Here is a 20,404-nt window from a genome sequence, read left to right as displayed (position 1 = left end):
CCTTCAGAGTAACGAAATATTCGGAGAGAAGTTTCTTTTTAGAACTATTCTAGCTAATAAATGAGGAATAAACCATAGAATTAAAACCTTACCATTTTGTATTTTTAATGAATAAATGTCATCTATGTAATGATCATCAGGGGTTGTCAATAGCACTTAACAAGAGTGAAAACTAGGTATTGCAGACAGAACTACAATATATATCCAGATGTAAGAAAAAAAAAAAAGAAGAAGGAGGAAAAGGAAATTGAGCATGAATCTTACCAAATCTCCTAGATCAAACTATCAGTTTATAAGAAATACAGGGAACAGAGGCACATGGAGAACAAAACCAAGGGGAAGCAATGAGCAAAATTCAACCTGTGGGAATTAAAGAGAAAATGGTGGAGTTTATTTACCACCACGAGCAATGATATAATATAAAACAATATAAAAATTTCAAGGAAATAAAAGGAGACAGAAGGGGAATCTATACATTAAAAGATAATTAAGGGCACCTGCAGTTAAGTGGATCAATTCTTGATCTCAGCTCAAGTCATGATCTCATGGTTCGTGGGATCAAGCCCCGCATAGGGCTCTACCCTGACAGTGCGGAGCCTACTTGGGATTCTCTGTCTCCCTCTCTCTCTGCCCTCCCCCCGTGTATGCGCTCTCTCTAAATAAATAAATAAATAAATAAACTTAAAGAAAAAAGATAGTTAAAGGGCATACCAACCAACGGCAATGTTTGGACCTTATTTGAATAGTCTGATGTTTTAAAATACGTTTGTAAACATACATGACACAGTAAAAAATTATAGAAGCATAAACACCCTGAATATTTAATATTAAGGAATCCTTGTTTTCTCTGTTTAAGGGCAGTGATGGTAGTGTGTGTGTTTATTTTAAGGATCCCTGTCTTTTGGAGTTACGTACTGAAATTATGGGATTTGCTTCCCACTAATATGGGGAGCAGATGGAGGTGAACCACTATATATAGGAAACAAGATGAGCCATAAATTGATCACGGTCAAAGCCGAGCTATAAATATGTGAGGGTTCATTAATCTATGACCTAGCTCTTTTATTGCTGTTTCTTCCTTATGTCTGCCTGAAATGTTTTATAATGAAATGCCTGACAAAAGAAAACAACCCAGGGACTTCCTGTTTCAGCCGCCATCCGTCCGTGTTCTTCGCGAGACCCCTCCCATCTGAAGGAGAGCCACTGTGTGGGGCCCCTGCAGCTGAGGAGTTCTGACTGCTCTGAGGATGCCGCATCTGTGTCCATGCCTCCCCTTCTTCTGCCTCTTTGTCACTCTTCCCACCCTGTCACTGCTTCCACTGCACCTCCACCCGGAGGAGCTCATAACAGAACTTAAGACAACAGGAACTTAACAAACTAAGGTCACCTTGTGATCTCTTACATTGTGCCTCAAATAGGCCTGTGGAATTATCACCCCCAGGGGGCTGTCTCAGCTGTTCAATTAATAGTGAGAATATTGATTAGCTCATAGTTTATGTTCCTGCTAATGTGAACCACTGGTTTATTGTCAACCTCTAATTACAGAGTGTTTTCGTACGAGATCTTCCTACATATTGAGAGAGCTGCTAGAAGCTGGGCTCCAAGGACACGGAGGGAGGGGGGTGGGAGGGGGCCTCTTTATTAGCAATGAGTGAATTGGCATTAGTCATCACTCCTGTCTTCTTTTAACTATAGGTATTTATCAAAGTGCTGGATAATAATGATAATGGCCCAGAATTCTCTCAGCCGAATTACGATGTGACAATTTCCGAGGACGTGCTTCCAGATACAGAGATACTGCAGATTGAAGCCACCGATAGAGACGAGAAACACAAGCTGAGCTACACTGTCCACAGCAGCATCGACTCTGTCAGTATGAGAAAATTCCGGATTGACCCCAGCACCGGTGTGCTCTACACGGCCGAGAGGCTGGACCATGAGGCCCAGGACAAGCACATCCTCAACATAATGGTAGGACCAAACTGCTGATTTGCTCTCCTAACAGAGTCGTTGACCGTTCAAGACACATTCCTTGGTCTTCAGGAGTACAGGGCCCTTACGTTTTGTAAGTAGTAGTACATTTGGTCTTTTCACAGCAGGGCTGCGTTCCTTTTTTGCTTTTTTTTTTTTTTTTTTTTTTTCAGTGAGGAATTGGCTATTGTTACAGAGTGACTCGATACTTTTGCCAAACTGAAATATTAGATGAGTTCTTCAGACAGTGGCTTCCCAGGAAATGCTGCTGACAGGCTGACTTGGGAAGGAAGGAACAGGCCGTGTTTCTGTAAATCTCCCAGGCTATGATGTTGGTTCGCATCCAGAAGATTTTTGTGGAAAAGTTTAACAGAAGTTCCTTGAGAAGTTACTCACAAGGGTGACCATTTACTCACCCTATGCAGTGCTCAGTCCTGGGAGGCATGTAGGGAACTGAGTCATTACCTACTGCACAGGCATTGGACCAGTGAATACTGGCCCCCAAGAGAGATCTCAAAACACTCTGAAGCCTGCAGAGAGTGTTAGTTAGGTCTGAGGTGGGGTTCATGGGGCCTCCGAATTATGTGGATGGAAGTTGCTTTAATTTTAAAGAGGAGCTGCTCGAGTTCACGTAAGTGGGAAGTAGAGATGAAGAGAAACGTCCTTGATTAGCTTATGGCCTAAAATCTGTCCCTCTGACCACCCAAGTGCCCTGTGGGCCATTGCATTGCACAGCTACTGCCTAACAGACCCCCTGAGTTCCTTAAGACCAGTAGGAAGACACAGACTAAATTTTGTGTACTGACTGGCTTTCAAACACCCTAAGAGGCTACTAGTGTCCTAGCAGCTGAAGGTGATGTTCCACTGAGTGCTACTCTTCCTTCCCAAGTCTGAAAACCCTCTTGGGCAAGAGGAAGCTGGAATGCCATGCCCTTGGCTGTGGTTTCCAGCTGTGACACCAGGGGTGGAAGAAGAGGGACTCATAGAGACCATCAGATCCACCCTCATTCATTCAACAGATATTTCTCCAGCACCTACTGTGTACCAAGCCCTGCTCTAGGCACTGAGGATACAAGAGACACATTCCACTGGATGTTCCACTGGAACAGACCTAGATTCCAATAATCTTCATATACAGAGCTCAGCTCTGTCGTTGGGTGTAGGGGGGCCGGTCTACAGGCAGGAAAATTGAGCACATTCACTGGGGTGCTTCTGCATGTGTTTTACTCAGGGGCAGAAACCTCACGCCAACGACTAACCCCATTCTCACTAGTCAAGTCATTTCTGTTCATTCTTTCCTTAACAAACTCAAAATTCAGTTTGGTCACCCTGTATCATTTATCATTTCTGTAATTGATTATTTAGAGCAAACATGTCCTTTGTGCTGCCTTTCTCCCAGCGAAGCCATTTTAAGCCATTTTGCTCGTTCCTTCTAGGTACTATTTCTGAAAAGCCCTTTCCCTTTGATGGCTCTCCTCGGTCTATTTTCTAATTTCTTCACATCCCTCTGAAGTTATGGAGTCTATAATTGAACAAATGGAAGGCACACATTTGATTAGTGCTACAGCAAATTATAGCAAAATCATGTGGTTAGGGCTAAAGAATTGATTATTTGCAAGCTCCTGGCATATGCAAAGCAGGGGAAACTTTCAAGCGGTCAGGCAAGTTTCCTTGGCGAAGTCACAAGGGGGGGGGGGGGGTCTCACATTTTAGGAAGATTTGGTTCATCTTCCTGGGAATCAGGGCTCCCCCTCGGTCTTGGGCCTTGGCATTGGTTGGCTCTTGCCTGAAATATGTGGTGGCCCATGCCCCCCTTTTACCACTCGTACTTGGCTTTTGTTAACCTCTTCCAAGAAGCTGAATGCCACCTTAACTTCTTCTTACTCCTCACTCCCATTCTGGCACTTACCACCAGGCCTTACACCTGCTTACTGATTTCTATGATCCTGTTAGCTTCTTGAGGGCAAGGACCAAATCTGAATTGCTGCTGAAGTCAGGAGAGAGTGAAGCCAGGACTTGACAGATAATAGGTGACAATAAATGTTTGTTGAATGAATGAATCAATGGCAGTGCCTGCTTTGCATTTGTTAATTCTTTCATTAAACTTTTTTGTTTCCCTCTCAGAAGAGCCCCCGTCTGCCATTCCATTAGCAGCTATATATACACAAATAAGGGGGTAGTGGCGGTGGGAGGTGGTGCAGAGAAAAGGGCTGTGTCGGTGATGCCCAGGCATCAGCTCCACACACACACAGACTGAGGATGGACCGTAGGTCAGTCAGAATGCTGAGCGATAAAATGGATGGGGCCCTTACTCTCAATTTGTTCACGGTTAGTGTCCTCACTTGATATACCATCATTTACTGAGCACCTACTGTGTGCCCGGGATTGCATCAAGCACTTGGTGTGAGTTACCTCCTTTGGTATTTACCACAGATATAGCCATGTGACTTCCTTGCAATTTAAGATTTTAGTCCTGCTGCTTCTTGTATTTTGCCTGAAGGTCAGAGATCAGGAGTTTCCTTATCGAAGAAACTTGGCCCGAGTCATTGTGAATGTGGAAGATGCTAATGATCACAGTCCTTATTTTACCAACCCACTGTATGAAGCATCTGTATTTGAATCGGCTGCTCTGGGATCAGCTGTTCTGCAGGTGACGGCTCTGGACAAAGACAAAGGGGAAAATGCAGAACTCATATATACCATAGAAGCAGGTGAGAGCTGTTGCACAGATTGTAACATAATGCATGGCATTTGCCCCTCCGTAGTGTTGATCACCATGTGAAATTCACATCGTTACCACTGGAACGTCTCCCAAAGAATTTCTTGGCCAAGCAACTGCCCGATTTGCGTGATGATGCTGTATAGAGTGCTTGGCATTCCTGTAATATGTTTTCCATCACTGACAGTGAGGAGAGAGTTCCCTCTTATTGTGTTATTCTCGGATTTTTCTGGAATGAAAGGGAGAGAAGAAATGGGTGGTGAACTCAGTGACTTTTACTGATGGGTCGACAAGCCATGGCCTTGGACTAAAATAACCAAAGCCTTCCACCTTTTGAGGGCTGCCAGGCTGTCCTATGAATTGGATCCCACAAGTCTTTGTTTACTTGTCAGTGGGCAAGCGGTGGGCTTCCAAAATACCTACACCCCCACTGTTTGCAAAAATTAACTTCACCCGAGGGGAATCAGAGTAGCGCAGTAGGTCATAGGCACTGAAATGTCTACTTAACTGGACAGATAAATAAATACAGGCTCAAATTTTGTGAAATTTGAGATTTTTAATGTTTTTTAAGGTTTATTTATTTATTTATTTTGAGAGAGAGAGAGAGAGAGAGAGCATGCGAGGGAGCAGGGGTGCAGAGAGAGAGTGAGAATCCCAAGCAGGCTTCGCTCTGTCAATGCAGAGCCTAACACGGGGCTTGATCTCACGAACTGTGAAATCATGACCTGAGCCGAAATCAAGAGTTGGATGCTTAACCGGCTCAGCTACCTAGGCGCCCCTTAAATTTGAGATTTTTAAAATCAATCTGACCATCTTTAAGGCAAGACCATAGTTCACTGATGGTTTGAAGATAGAGCAAGGAAGAAAACACTTCTGACAGAGGAGAGGAGAATCCAAGCAAGGGATAGGACTATGAGCCTAAAAATTACAAATATCTCTTACCTGTTCTATTTTCCTTTCCCCTCTTCTGTTGTTCTTTGAATATTCAAGCCACATATTTCCAAAATGTTCTACAACATTATGTCTGTCGTGCATAAAAGCCAAATGCTGTCTCTTTTTATGCCAGCGCTGGAAAAGCTTCTTTCCCGTGATTTAAATGTGGAGCATTTTTGTGAGTGGTTGAATTAAAATATGAATGCTAGGACGACAGTTTGGGGCTAAAAAATATTAGAAAAAGAAAAGCCAACAGTCTTCTTTTTTTAAAAAAGCCACTGCATCCAATGCTAATCTAAAACGGTTTCCTGTATTAGGCACCCACATTTTATAGGAGTCTAAGCTAAGCTCTATACAAAAAAAATAATAAAATGAAGAAATAAAATACACTGGTTCACAACTCCAGGTGCCCCAAGCAACTTCACCAATAGTTTTTCTAGATTTTTATGGAATTTCCTGCTAACGTAAAGCCTGACCAGCACTTTTCTTTTAGATGCTATGTTGCATCTGTTGTTTACCCCAAGAACGTTTAATTATTTGATTATATAATCTTTGTTCTTCTAGTTCCACAAATAGTATAGGGCAACTTCTTTTTAAAGACACAAATATTTAAATAACGTCACAGAAAGTGTCGCCTGATCCAACAACTCTTTAGAGTCTTTCTACGGTTTTTTTTTTCCTAATCTTATATATAGCTTCCTTTCCCCGGTATTCATCCATGCATATGCATCGTCTCATATCATTATGATCATTTAGGTATGGAGTCCTACTTCTGTTTTTTTTTACTTAACATTTTCTAAGTGTCGTCTATGGTGTCTACTTGCTTTTTGTATTTGTCATTAAGGCTACTACTTATACTGTCTTAGAGAGGCAGATAATTTCTAAACCAAGAGTCATTTCCCATCCGGCTGACAAGACTGCTTTCCTTATCTTTCAGCAGCCACACGCTACAGCCTGGTGCTGTGCATAGACAAGGGATTCCATCATTCCTATAACAGTAGGTTAAAAATAGAGAAGTTATTTCCTTAAAACATCTTTTATAGAGAAAACTTGAATTTTCCAAAAACCCATAGGAATGATTGGTATCTCAAAAAATGGAATCTCAAACAATGACCCCCGATTGTATGTGTAAGAAGCTGATGAGGATTTCAGTGTGTGCACAGTTAAGTCACAAGTGGTGATGGGGCTCCTTCTTGGACAGACAGACCTCACTAGCCCCTGACTGCCCCTGACCAAGCCAGTCCCTTCCCAGATCATGCTAGGAAAGAGGGAAAACCCAGATGCTTCCAACATTTTGAAGCAAACGACAAAGTGGTTATGGGAAGAGGACATTTTCCATAAGTTCTCTTACAGACCTCAGATAAGCAAGATTTTGCTCTGGTTACTGGTGGGCCATAAACTTCCTATCCCCTGTCTGGCTTCTAAAATAACTACTGAAGCTTTTATTTTGACCCAAAGGACTGAGGTGGACTTTGAGCGCAGAACTTCTAATTTAGCTCACGTTTCTATTTGGTGCAACAGTGGCTCATGGGTGGGCTTCGAAACAGGACAAAGACTAAGAATTGAGTTGTGATGGGGGCATATTGGATCCCAAGATGCATACAGATAGAGAATTAAAAATCTTTTGTAGCTCTGCCTGTCCATTCAATCATTTAATACATATTTATTGAACACCTTCTTTGTGCCATGACTGTGCTATATGCCAGATAAATAATGGTAAGTAAGATAAGTTCAGCTTTTGCTCACTTGCCAGAAGCCTACAAGAAACTAACTATAGATTCCAAGAAAACATGCAGAGGTTAACTTCCAAGGATTCGAGGATACCAGGAGAGAATAAGCAGGAAGTGGATTCTAAGAAAATGGGCAGGCAGTATGTTAAAGAGGGTAAGAGACCGAGAGCCCACTTTGGACATGATCAATGAGCACAGCATCCAGGCAGGTGTGACAGGCAGGTCAGTAGCCCTGGGACAGCAGGGCTGTGAAGTTCTACTCGAGACCAGAAGCTAGCTCCCCATCATCCCTGCCATATATATTTCTGGGCATGAAGGAATGTGCTGGGCCTACAGCGAGGGAGGACTTAGCTGGAGACTCCACAGAGGGAGTCCACAATCAAGGAGCACAGAGACATTTGGCTCTGTTGCATTCGTCATTTGGGGCTGAGTGTTGGTGACCATTATCTCTACAACCTCTACATCTTCCTCCTCTGAGATGCTGAAGCAAAATGATTCCCGCCTCCTTGCGAGGGTCTATGAATCAAGTGTTGGACTCACGCTCAATGCCACTATTTACTGAACGTTTGCAAGCCTGCTCATGAGATCCTTGAACTTCCTGCCATCCTCACAAAGTGCTCATGTAGAAGTGACAAGGAAAAAAATTATGCTGACACCAAAGATGACATTGTTAAATACTCACATTTGGGGGGCTGGCATCAAATCCTTTACCTCTTTATTAAATTTCTTCTTTAAAAACAAGCAGTTTTTTTATGAACATTACTGTTTTATTCTCAGACACAGAGAAGTTGATTGAATAAGTATGTAGTAAGAAGTATGTATACCACTGTATTTGCTGCATATTTCTGGAGACACATGTAAGTGCCTCCCAATGCAGGAGGCTGTCTTAATAATAATGACATTGAAGCTGTCTCTATGCCTGCCATCCTTCAGTACTTGAAACAGAAAGAAAAATCCAGGTATAACTGAATATCCACGATTTTTAACTTTGTTTTTAAAGAATCTAGACACGCAGGCCTATGTGTTCTTTGAGAAGTATCAGAAAGCCTGATGAGAGAAACAAAAAGCAACCTGGTGAAGGATTCCTTTTTTTGTTAATTTTTTTTAATGTTTATTTATTTGTAAGAGAGAGAGCACACGCGGGTGAGGGGCAGAGAGAGAGGGAGACAGGATCCAAAGCGTGCTCTGCACCGACAACAGAGAACCCAACACAGGGCTCAGGCTCACGAACCGTGAGATCGTGACCTGAGCCAAAGCCAGACATTCAACCGACTGAACCACCCAGACGCCCCTGAAGGATTCTGCTTCACACTGTCCACTGCTTTTCAGCCAGCTTCTTGACATCCTTCAGTCTTGCGTTCCCCATTCTTTACTCCTCTCTTATCCTCATCCTCGGCAACCTCAGATTTCACACCACTCAATGTTTCAGAGGCAGGGCTCTCAACTTCTGGAGTGTCGTGGGTCGCAGCCTTCCCACTCCAGACACATCAAAGTGGGGTGCCAGTTTCTCAGTTTCAGATGGGTGATGCCTCAGGTTTTCGGTTTTAATGCTGGTGCAGGTGATCAACAGTTTGCTACTCCTCTGGAAGCCTCTCCAGCACTTAGGATGGTTACAGATTGGAGGGAATGCCTTAAAATTTATGTCTAGTTTTAAGTCTGTGTGTGCATGTGTGTCTTTTGGGGTGTGTGGGAGTGAACGACAGAAGGGTAGTCAGAAAAAAGTCCTCCCAACTTACAAAGCAAACAGGGACTTAGGAGGAATTCTTCAGGCCTAAACAAAAGACCCCCCCCCCTCACCAAAGCAGTGTTTGGAGTGAAGTCGGTTTTGATGGGGTGAAACAATGCCAGTTCCATGTAGCAAAGCCTATCTTTGGGATAATCTGCAATCAAATGCCTGTGGTATACTGTTCTGAAACCACTCTCACAACTATCTTTCTCATTACATAGTACACAGAATATGGCACTGGTTTAGGTAAAAATGCATTTCTCACAGTGGCATTGTACACAGTATTGTGTTGTTGTTGCTAACCTGGATTAAGAAGATACCAACCCGAAATTTACAATTTTACTGAAAAACTTATTTCAGTCGCTTTTGAATTCCCCTAAAAACAAAGTCTTTCATTCTATCTCAGAATGAGATGGAATGGATAGAAATAATTGCTTTCCCCTTGCCAGGTTGCAGTAAAGTAGACTTTAGATGAAGAACTAATCTTCAAAACATGACATGTAACCCATTTCCCCATTGATTTCTATATTGCAGGGAACACTGGGAACACATTTAAGATTGAACCAGTCCTGGGCATCATCACCATTTCCAAAGAACCAGACATGACAACGACGGGTCAGTTTGTACTGTCGGTCAAAGTCACGGATCAGGGTTCCCCACCAATGTCTGCCACTGCAATTGTGCGCATTTCCGTTACCATGTCTGATAATTCTCACCCCAAGTTCACTCACAAAGACTACCAAGCAGAAGTAAATGAAAATGTTGATATTGGAACATCAGTCATTTTAATCTCTGCCATCAGTCAGTCTACCCTCATTTATGAAGTCAAAGATGGAAACATCGATGGGATCTTTACCATAAATCCGTATTCTGGAGTCATCACCACCCGGAAGGCACTGGATTACGAGCGTACTTCCTCTTATCAGCTCATCATTCAGGCCACTAACATGGCAGGAATGGCTTCCAATGCCACAGTCAATATTCAGATTGTTGATGAAAATGATAATGCCCCAGTGTTTCTCTTTTCTCAATATTCAGGCAGCCTAAGTGAGGCTGCCCCAGTCAATAGCATCGTCAGGAGCTTGGATAACAGCCCACTGGTGATTCGAGCCACCGATGCTGACAGCAACCGGAATGCTCTGCTGGTATATCAAATTGTGGAGTCCACGGCCAAGAAGTTCTTCACAGTGGATTCCAGTACAGGTGCAATCAGAACAATTGCCAACCTGGACCATGAAACTATTGCCCATTTCCATTTTCATGTCCATGTGAGAGACAGTGGCAGCCCCCAGCTGACTGCAGAGAGTCCTGTTGAAGTCAACATAGAGGTGACAGATGTGAACGATAACCCGCCTGTTTTTACTCAGGCTGTGTTTGAGACCATCTTACTTCTACCCACCTATGTTGGAGTAGAGGTTCTGAAAGTTAGTGCCACAGATCCTGACTCCGAGGTGCCCCCCGAACTGACATATAGCCTAATGGAAGGCAGCTTGGATCATTTTCTAATTGACTCCAACAGTGGAGTACTCACCATAAAAAACAACAACCTCTCCAAAGATCACTACATGTTGATAGTTAAAGTATCTGATGGAAAGTTCTACAGTACGGCCGTGGTCACCATCTTGGTTAAAGAAGCCATGGATAGTGGCCTCCACTTTACACAAAGCTTTTACTCGACCTCGATCTCAGAGAACAACACTAACATAACCAAAGTTGCTATTGTCAATGCCATTGGAAATCGCCTTAATGAGCCCTTAAAATATAGCATCCTAAACCCAGGAAATAAGTTCAAGATAAAATCTACCTCAGGGGTCATTCAGACCACCGGAGTCCCCTTTGACCGTGAAGAACAAGAGTTATATGAGCTGGTGGTGGAAGCCAGCCGCGAGCTAGACCATCTGCGTGTGGCTAGAGTGGTGGTGAGGGTTAACATTGAAGACATAAATGATAATTCCCCAGTCTTTGTGGGCCTCCCTTACTATGCTGCTGTGCAAGTTGATGCTGAGCCTGGGACTCTGATTTACCAGGTGACAGCCATTGACAAAGATAAAGGTGCAAATGGAGAAGTGACCTATGTCCTACAGGATGACTATGGCCACTTTGAGATCAACCCTAATTCAGGGAATGTTATTTTAAAAGAAGCATTCAACTCTGACTTGTCTAACATTGAGTATGGAGTCACCATCCTCGCCAAAGATGGTGGAAAACCCTCTTTATCCACATCTGTGGAACTTCCCATCACAATCGTCAACAAAGCAATGCCTGTGTTTGATAAGCCCTTTTATACAGCATCGATCAACGAAGACGTCAGAATGGATACCCCCATTCTAAGCATCAATGCCACCAGTCCAGAAGGCCAAGGCATCATATATATCATTATTGATGGGGATCTTTACAAACAGTTTAACGTTGACTTTGACACCGGGGTCCTGAAAGTTGTTAGTCCTTTGGATTATGAAATTACATCTGTTTACAGGTTGACGGTAAGAGCCAGTGATGCCCTTACTGGTGCCAGGGCTGAAGTCACCGTTGACTTGCTGGTTAATGATGTAAATGACAACCCCCCTATTTTCGATCAACCCACATATAATACAACATTATCAGAAGCGTCTCTCATTGGAACACCTGTTTTGCAAGTTGTCTCTACTGATGCAGACTCGGAAAATAATAAATTGGTACACTATCAGATTGTCCAGGACACTTACAACAGCACAGATTATTTTCACATAGACAGCGCAAGTGGCTTAATCCTGACAGCACGGATGCTGGACCACGAGTTAGTGCAACACTGCACTTTGAAAGTCAGAGCAACAGATAATGGCTTCCCATCACTGAGCAGTGAGGTCCTGGTTCATATCTATATCTCAGACATAAATGACAACCCTCCCATTTTTAATCAGCTCATTTATGAATCATATGTGAGTGAATTAGCCCCCCGGGGCCATTTTGTAACCTGTGTTCAAGCCTCTGATGCAGACAGCTCTGATTTTGACCGCTTGGAGTATAGCATTTTATCTGGGAATGACCGGACGAGCTTTCTGATGGATGGCAAGAGTGGCGTCATCACACTGTCCAACCACCGGAAACAGAGAATGGAGCCTCTGTACAGTCTCAACGTGTCAGTGTCTGATGGGTTGTTCACTAGCACTGCACAGGTGCATATCAGGGTGCTTGGGGCTAACCTGTACAGCCCTGCCTTTTCCCAAAGCACCTACGTAGCTGAAGTGAGAGAGAACGCAGCCGCTGGGACAAAGGTAATTCATGTTCGAGCTACAGACGGGGATCCAGGGACATATGGACAGATCACTTATGCCATCATCAATGACTTTGCTAAGGATCGATTCCTTATAGACAGCAATGGACAAGTCATCACAACAGAAAGGCTTGACCGGGAGAACCCTCTGGAAGGAGACATTAGTATTTTTTTGAGGGCCCTTGATGGTGGAGGGAGAACGACTTTTTGCACTGTGAGAGTGATTGTTGTGGATGAAAATGACAATGCTCCCCAGTTCATGACAGTGGAATACAGAGCCAGCGTCAGGGCAGACGTTGGAAGGGGCCATTTGGTCACTCAGGTTCAAGCCATGGATCCAGATGATGGCGCTAATTCACGGATTACCTATTCTCTATATAGTGAGGCCTCAGTGTCGGTGGCTGACCTCCTAGAAATCGATCCTGACAATGGCTGGATGGTCACTAAGGGCAATTTTAACCAGCTGAAAAACACAGTGCTGTCATTCTTTGTCAAAGCAGTAGATGGGGGCATTCCAGTAAAGCACTCCCTCATTCCTGTCTATATCCACGTCCTGCCCCCTGAAACATTCTTGCCTTCATTCACCCAGTCTCAATATTCTTTCACTGTTTCAGAAGATACAGCCATTGGGAGCACGGTGGACACGCTGCGAATTTTGCCCAGTCACAGTGTCAGATTCAGCACAGTTAATGGGGAACGGCCAGAAAATAACAAAGGGGGTGTCTTTGTCATAGAGCAGGAAACAGGCACAATCAAGCTTGACAAACGCCTTGATCATGAAGTCAGCCCAGCATTCCACTTTAAGGTAGCAGCCACCATACCCCTGGACAAGGTAGACATTGTGTTTACTGTAGATGTAGATATCAAGGTACTGGATTTGAATGACAACAAACCAGTCTTTGAAACTTCCAGCTATGAGACGATCATAATGGAAGGGATGCCTGTCGGCACCAAACTCACACAGGTGAGAGCCATCGACATGGATTGGGGAGCCAATGGGCAGGTCACTTACTCCCTGCACTCAGATTCCCAGCCTGAAAAGGTAATGGAAGCCTTCAATATTGACAGCAACACAGGCTGGATCAGTACCTTGAAGGACCTGGATCACGAGACAGATCCAGCCTTCACCTTCTCTGTGGTGGCCTCCGACCTGGGAGAGGCCTTCTCTCTTTCATCCACGGCTTTGGTCTCTGTCAGGGTGACGGATATAAATGACAACGCACCAGTCTTTGCCCACGAGGTGTACCGAGGGAATGTGAAGGAGAGCGACCCTCCTGGAGAGGTGGTAGCCGTGCTCAGCACATGGGACAGAGACACTTCCGACATTAATCGCCAAGTGAGCTACCATATTACAGGTAAGTCAGCCACCTTGGCTTTCACTGGGTGCTCTGCTTTCTAAAGAAAGGTAGGAAGAGGCAGAGGATAAGAGTAGGAGAGAAGAAGGAAGATGACAAGGGGGTTGAGAGTAATAAAACCTTTCTGGGGCTGAGCGAAAGATCTCCAAGTAGACTGTTTTTCAGTTTTTGGTTGTTGCTGACTCAGCCCTAGCTTGCAGTTCATTGGTTGGCCTATGACGGATAACCCAGATTGGTATCCAGTCTTTGCATCCCCTTTTATCATTTAAAAAGGAGTCCAGGGGCGCCTGGGTGGCGCAGTCGGTTAAGTGTCCGACTTCAGCCAGGTCACGATCTCACGGTCCGTGAGTTCGAGCCCCGTGTCAGGCTCTGGGCTGATGGCTCAGAGCCTGGAGCCTGTTTCCGATTCTGTGTCTCCCTCTCTCTCTGCCCCTCCCCCGTTCATGCTCTGTCTCTCTCTGTCCCCAAAATAAATAAACGTTGAAAAAAAAAATTTAAAAAAAAAAATAAAAAGGAGTCCAGCCAGCTATCTCAGTTAAAAAAGGAAAATTACAGCTTTTTTGGGGAGACGGGAAATGTATTTTAACTAAATTCCTACCTTTTGTATTGGTAAGGAAAATAAATCCCAGTAAGCTTCATTTATTTAGTTTTTTTTTAATATGAGATTTATTGTCAAATTGGTCCAGTAAGCTTCATTTACAAGTTCTTCCTGGTAGTGAAAACTCCTACGCACGCACACGTACCCACCTATACAAATTAAAGGGCACAGTTTGACCTTTTGCTAAAAATCTTAAGTCGTGATTCCATAAATCAAAGAGTATTTCTCCAGAGAACTCCATTTTCTCAGATCTCTGTTTTGTCTTTCCAAATAGTAAGCAGCAGGTCGGTGGAAACGCCAGGGTAGACAAATGAGGTCACCCAGAGTGGACAAAAAATGTCACCATTGCTCTGAGGGGCAGAGGATTTCATGTCGGTGTCACTGATCAGGGGTAGCTTTATGGGGGGGTGACTGGCTTTAGACTGAAAATGGGAAGGTTGGTGGTATAAAAACAGTCTTCCTAAAAACTATTTAAGGGTTTTAAAACTAATATTTTGATGTTGTGACATTCAAAGGCAGAACATAAGCAAAGTGCCAAAAGATTTTAAAGAATCCATCAATACTTGCAGTCAGGTGGCTTCCTTTTAGAAAAACTACATTATTCAAAGTGAAAAATGAATTAATTAGAATGCCCTCAGGACACAGAATCTGCTTAAGTACGTTACTGGGAAAGTTAATTAATCACTGCAGAATAAGATCCACAGGAGAGCATATGTGTCAATGCCTGGGATTGCCACTCTTCTCCATCACTCCTCTCCTTTTTCTTTATAGAGCTGTTTTCTTGATGGTGTTTTCTGTTTAAACTATTTATGCATTCGTGCTTTATCTGATACCTTCCTTTTTTTTTTTTTTTTTTTCATTAAAATGTACGTTTCTGCTGAAAAGACATGAGCGATAGTGGTAAGGAAAGAAAAGTTGAGTAAAGCATCACTTAGGTTTATTTGCATTCAGTTGCAGACAAAAAGCTTCTTAGGCATTCTGAGGGCTACTTTTCTATTGGGAAGAATTGCTCAATTTTCAGCTTTAATTATTTATACTTTGTCTCTGGATTGTCAGTGGATGATTTAAAGGGACCATCCCATCAACTTTACCGAAGTAATGAGAACAGAGTAGCTTAAAGCTACTGTTACGATTAGCAGTGCCAACCACCAACTGATTTTAATTAGGTTTAACTTTTGCTCTTGATGTAACACAACTTGGCTGCGCTGCCGCAGATTAACAAAGGACCATTAATCATTTTATTTAACAAAAGATGTGGGCCCGTACTGAAAGCATTTAATGGAGAGATGAAATTTGTGCATGCTAAAATAATATTCAACTGAAGCATAATTGAATCGTAGCCAGTGGCAGAGGAAAGTGATATCCCAAGGAGGACCCTGAGCCTCAGCAGAAACAGGTTTCTCCACCTCAACGCGACTGACATTTGGGGCTGGAGAAGTCTCGTCTTGGCTGTAGGTGGCCGTGCTGTGCATTGTAGGATGACAGGCAGCATCTCTGGCCTCCACCCAGGAGATTGCAGCAGCACCACCACCACCCTCAACGTGACATTCAAAAATATCTCTCGACACTGACAAATGTCCTGGTGTGGGCGTGGTACACAGCCACTCCCGGCAGAAAACCACTGTCCTTGGGGAATGTGTGGCCCTCACAATTTCTGTGCTTTCTGTTCCCAATATGGTCCATTTATCCCAGGCTTGTCCCCCACCGCTGAGGCCCCCGGACTGACCCCTCCCCATACCTTGAAAGTGCGTGTCCGGCACTAACATTCCCCTACTTCCCCCTCAGTCCCTCTGGCAGGACCACAGTCTTTGCCCTCCGCTCTTTTAAAGATTCACTTTTTCAACAGACCAGCAGCCAGTACGCAGTTATGCTCTCCTTAAATAAGGAGATGGGTGTACCGTCGGTCTTCCCCACTGGGACCTGAGCTCCCCTGTGGGGGCAGGGGTTTCTGCCAGTTTTGTCTGCGGCTGTGGCCCCACTGCCCGGAACAGTGCCTGGCCCAGAGCGAGCAACAGATACTTATAGAATGCCCGAACCAACAAAACGGTGATGATCTAACCGGATTCCGGGCTTCTTGCCAGTTGTCTTGTCCAGTCTTCCTCCATGTTTGAAAGTGACAGTGTTTCCCTCTTCAGGACTAGAAGGTCAAGGCAGTTTTCTTCTCTCCTCCTCTTCCTGTCTCCTCCAAGATGCTTTTGTCTCCATGTAATTTAATGATGTGGGAAAGCAATATTGCCGGGCCACTGTCGATGCTTCGGCCTCATAAAAACTGTTCCCCCTCATCTCTTCTCCTTTCCTTCCGCTATCCCCAGCTTCACTCTGATAAATTCGACCTAATTGCAGTGCTTATCTTTGAACTGCTCCTGAAATGACCCCTCTTAGGGCTACTTAATACTAATGGGTCTTCCTCTGTCACGCCAACTTTTCTTCCCCAAACTCCGGTCCTTGTAAGATGAGCGCAGCTGTATGATGAAGCCTTCATTAAAAGATTCTTTAATAGAACTGACTGCCTCTCCTTGATTGCATAATCAACAGCTAATGAAATTGTCTTGGTAACAAGAGCTATAGTGTACTACATCCTCTCTCGAGACCAAATGGGAAGACAATTGTATCATCCTGAGAAGAGGATTCATTGTTCACAGTTTGAATTTGATTATCCTTCAGGGGGACTAAACAAGAGATCATCCCCAGTTTCTCTAAGTGCATTTTATTCTCTTGGAAAGTTACTGTTTTACATTCCCCACAAGCCAAGCATATAAATATCTGCTTTTGTTGCAGGAGCATCAAAAGGAAGTAACTGTCAATTTTTTTCCAGTTTTGTAAACGATACAGTTGGAGGGGCAGCTGGATGACCCCACACGGGCCTCTCACTGGAGGTGTAGATCAAAGCTCTTCATTGCACATCTTCAAAAAACACTTTTTTCTCTACAGGAGGGAACCCCCGAGGAAGGTTTGCTCTGGGCCTGGTGCAGAGTGAGTGGAAGGTCTATGTGAAAAGACCTTTAGATAGAGAAGAACAAGACATTTACTTCCTCAATATCACTGCTACCGACGGGCTTTTTGTCACACAGGCCATGGTGGAAGTGACTGTCAGTGATGTGAATGACAATAGCCCAGTGTGTGATCAGGTAAGATCTGTAGGTATATCAGATATATTGCTGCTTTTTACTCTGTTTCTCAAAAATTAAATCAAAGCCCATTTCATTATTCTCCTGAAGGCCAGGCTACTTTCTGCTCTTGTCTCCTTAATTAGTGAGCTCCGATTGGATGCAAGAGGGTAGATGGTAGAGTTTAGGATGAAACATTATAAACAAAAAAAGGCATAGGTAGCACCTTCAGATACCTAATTTTGCCCGACCCAAAAAAAACACAAAAAGAAAATCATGAGGTTTTTGTTTTGTTTTGTTTTGTTTTGTTTTAAGAGAGAGAGAGCTGGGGAGGGGCAAAAGGAGAAGGAGAGAGAGAATCTTAAGCAGGTTCCATGCCCAGCACAGACCCTGACATGGGTCAGTGGGTTCAGTCTCACCACTGTTAGATCATGACCTGAACTAAAATCAAGTGTCAGATGCTTAACTGACTGAGCCACTCAGGGGCCCCAAATTGTATTAATGCATTTTTTAAATTTTTTTAAATGCTTATTTATTTTTGAGAGGTAGAGAGACAGAGTGTGAACAGGTGAGGAGCAGAGAGAGAGGGAGACACAGAATCCAAAGCAGGCTCCAGGCTCTGAGCTGTCAGCACAGAGCCCGATGCAGGACTTGAACTCACAAACTGTGAGATCATGACCTGAACCGAAGCCAGATGCTTAACCGACTGAGCCACCCAGGCGCCCCAGTATTAATGCATTTTTAAAGAAATCATTTGTAATGCAAAATGTGGCAATTGCCTCACAAATACCAATGATTCAATTACCTTTCTTTACCTTTGCCAGGTTGCATACACAGCATTATTTCCTGAAGATATTCCATCAAATAAAATCATCCTGAAAGTCCGTGCCAAGGATGCCGATATTGGATCCAATGGAGATATACGATACTCACTCTACGGATCTGGAAACAATGAATTTTTTCTAGATCCAGAAAGTGGTAAGGTGAAATTTATTTTTTTGGGCAAATGCCATTGTTAATCCATGAGAGAAGCTAAACTCTCATATGGCCTCGTCACTAGTGGGTAGTTAGCGTACAAGATCATCGATATGATGCCCTGCTATCTAGGACTCTAAAAAACACTAGCTGCACATGGTGTCTGATGATGGATGCCCTGGAGCGCACAAACTTTCTTTGGCCTACAAGATGTGCCCTGACTTTACCTACATTCGTTAGCATCAAGTAATCAGATGTGTCTATTTGGTTCTTCTGTTTTTCATATCTGTGAGTTAAGGCACCTGCCCTATAAAGAATATAGAGTTACATCACAAATGCAAGTTGCAAACCAGAGAGCAATGCATAGTAAGGAGAGTTTTTTTCTCTCTTGAAGTCCCTTTTGGGTCCCTTCCTGAAGCTTATTAACACACTTTTCTGGTTTTTATTAAATATTCCCACCTAGTTTCTCCAAAGCTATGAGCCCTGAGATTAGTTTATATATTCAGGCAAAATTTATAAGGTCAAAGGTTATGTATGCTAAAGGCAGATGCCCACATTGAAGGCCAGAGCTAACGGAAAAGACATTTTTATGGAGGTAAATTATTTCAGTGTTGTGTACCGGATGGTTCATCCAATGGCAATTTGTAAATGAAGTGTAAAGATTGAATAATTTGCATATTTCCAGTGTTGTGTTGGTCCTAATGAATAATGACTAACTATTGAGTCTCCAAAGATAATGGCTCCTCCCTGCCCCTCTCCCGTGTCAGCTGAGTCCTACTAGGAAGCACTTGGCTCCATAGAAATATACGACCTGGCGATATAGGTCTAGCAATTACTTATTCAGTAGCTAACATTCATTGAGTAACTAGTAGACATAAAAGAACTTTATGGGATATTAGCGGTGGGCTGCAAGAGGAGTAAAACAAGTCATGCCTGAGGGATATTGAACCCAGTAGGGGGAAAAATTTTTTTTAAATAATAATAAAAGGCAGAATGAAATAAGTGCCCAGGAAGGATATCAGGGGAGTAATATCTGAGCACAGAGGAAAAAGTAGCTAATATTCTGATGAAGGGGAAGAGCCGGTAATTGAACTGAGGCAGGATTCTAGTAGCTGAAGCAGGACACTTTAGGCCCTGGGGTCAACATGAGCAGAGAGCATGGCACATTCGAGGAAGGGCATGTACAACACTGTCACTGGTGAGAAGAACTATAGGATGGCCTACGAGAAAAGCGGTGGGAGAAAGAACTTTAGGCTGATCATGGAAGGTCTTGAATGCCGAACTGAAAAACCACTGGAAGTTTCTGAGAAGGAGAAGGAAATAGTCCAAGCTGTGTTTGAGAACTGGCTTACAGCAAGGAAGCCATAGAAGGAAAGGCTTTATAAGTATAGATGGCTTGGTCTGAATAATTACTAATTTCATTTAAGAATAATAGTATTTCATGAGTCATGCTTTTCAGCAAATAGCGTTTATTCAGGTCTGTCACTGTGCTTGTTGCCATTGTCTATTGAAATTTAAGCAACTAACTCTCCACAGCGGCTGATACCTAGCACTGTTCCAGTGGTTAAAATAAAGATATATCTTAGCTCCTGACCTTGCTAAATTCCTGCTGATCCAAACCCCTCAAATATTCCCCCACTGGAACCCTCCCCAAGCAACCATAGGCCCTTCCACAGTCCAGCAAGTCGGGTTTACATTGGCACAATAGGATTCCTTCCAGACCTCTTTTTGCTAAAGCCAGCCTCTGTTTTGATTGTTTTCCTCTAAAAGATGGGGTGAAACAATGTTGGAAGCAGCTCTGGAAGCAGAGAAGACTGCTCTTTCTGGGTCTGTGGATTATTGACATGACTGACTACCAGAGAACTAAGGATACTTTTGTCAATTCTCTATGCTTTTTCTGGAGATATAGCAGAAATCCAGAGACACACATAGCTGATGTCCACAGCAGGTCTTGAGAGGTTTAAAGAGCTACGGAGCTCTCCAGGTAGCCAAAGGAGGGAAATCCTGATACCAGGAGTTTCACAGTGGGATTAATTA

The 20,404-nt window shown here is 43.5% G+C and overlaps 1 protein-coding gene across 5 annotated transcripts in view; it reads left to right on the top strand.

Annotated features, from left to right (window-relative positions):
• FAT3 (FAT atypical cadherin 3) overlaps nt 1–20,404 on the top strand; it is a 671,242-nt gene that overhangs the window by 563,085 nt on the left and 87,753 nt on the right. For 4 of the 5 annotated variants that reach the window (XM_045483655.1, XM_045483653.1, XM_045483654.1 and 1 more), the window contains 5 exons: nt 1,696–1,971; nt 4,472–4,682; nt 9,614–13,687; nt 17,217–17,413; nt 18,217–18,370. In XM_045483655.1, the coding sequence (XP_045339611.1) occupies nt 1,696–1,971; nt 4,472–4,682; nt 9,614–13,687; nt 17,217–17,413; nt 18,217–18,370 (4,912 nt within the window). Of the gene's footprint in view, nt 1–1,695; nt 1,972–4,471; nt 4,683–9,613; nt 13,688–17,216; nt 17,414–18,216; nt 18,371–20,404 lie in introns of those variants that run through there. The other variant, XM_045483656.1, reaches the window with a different exon arrangement.

The sequence above is a fragment of the Leopardus geoffroyi genome, chromosome D1 (assembly GCF_018350155.1).
Source record: "Leopardus geoffroyi isolate Oge1 chromosome D1, O.geoffroyi_Oge1_pat1.0, whole genome shotgun sequence".
Taxonomy (NCBI): Eukaryota; Metazoa; Chordata; class Mammalia; order Carnivora; family Felidae; genus Leopardus; species Leopardus geoffroyi.
The sequence above is the reverse complement of the archived record's forward strand: the minus strand, read 5'-3'. Positions and strand labels throughout refer to the sequence as shown.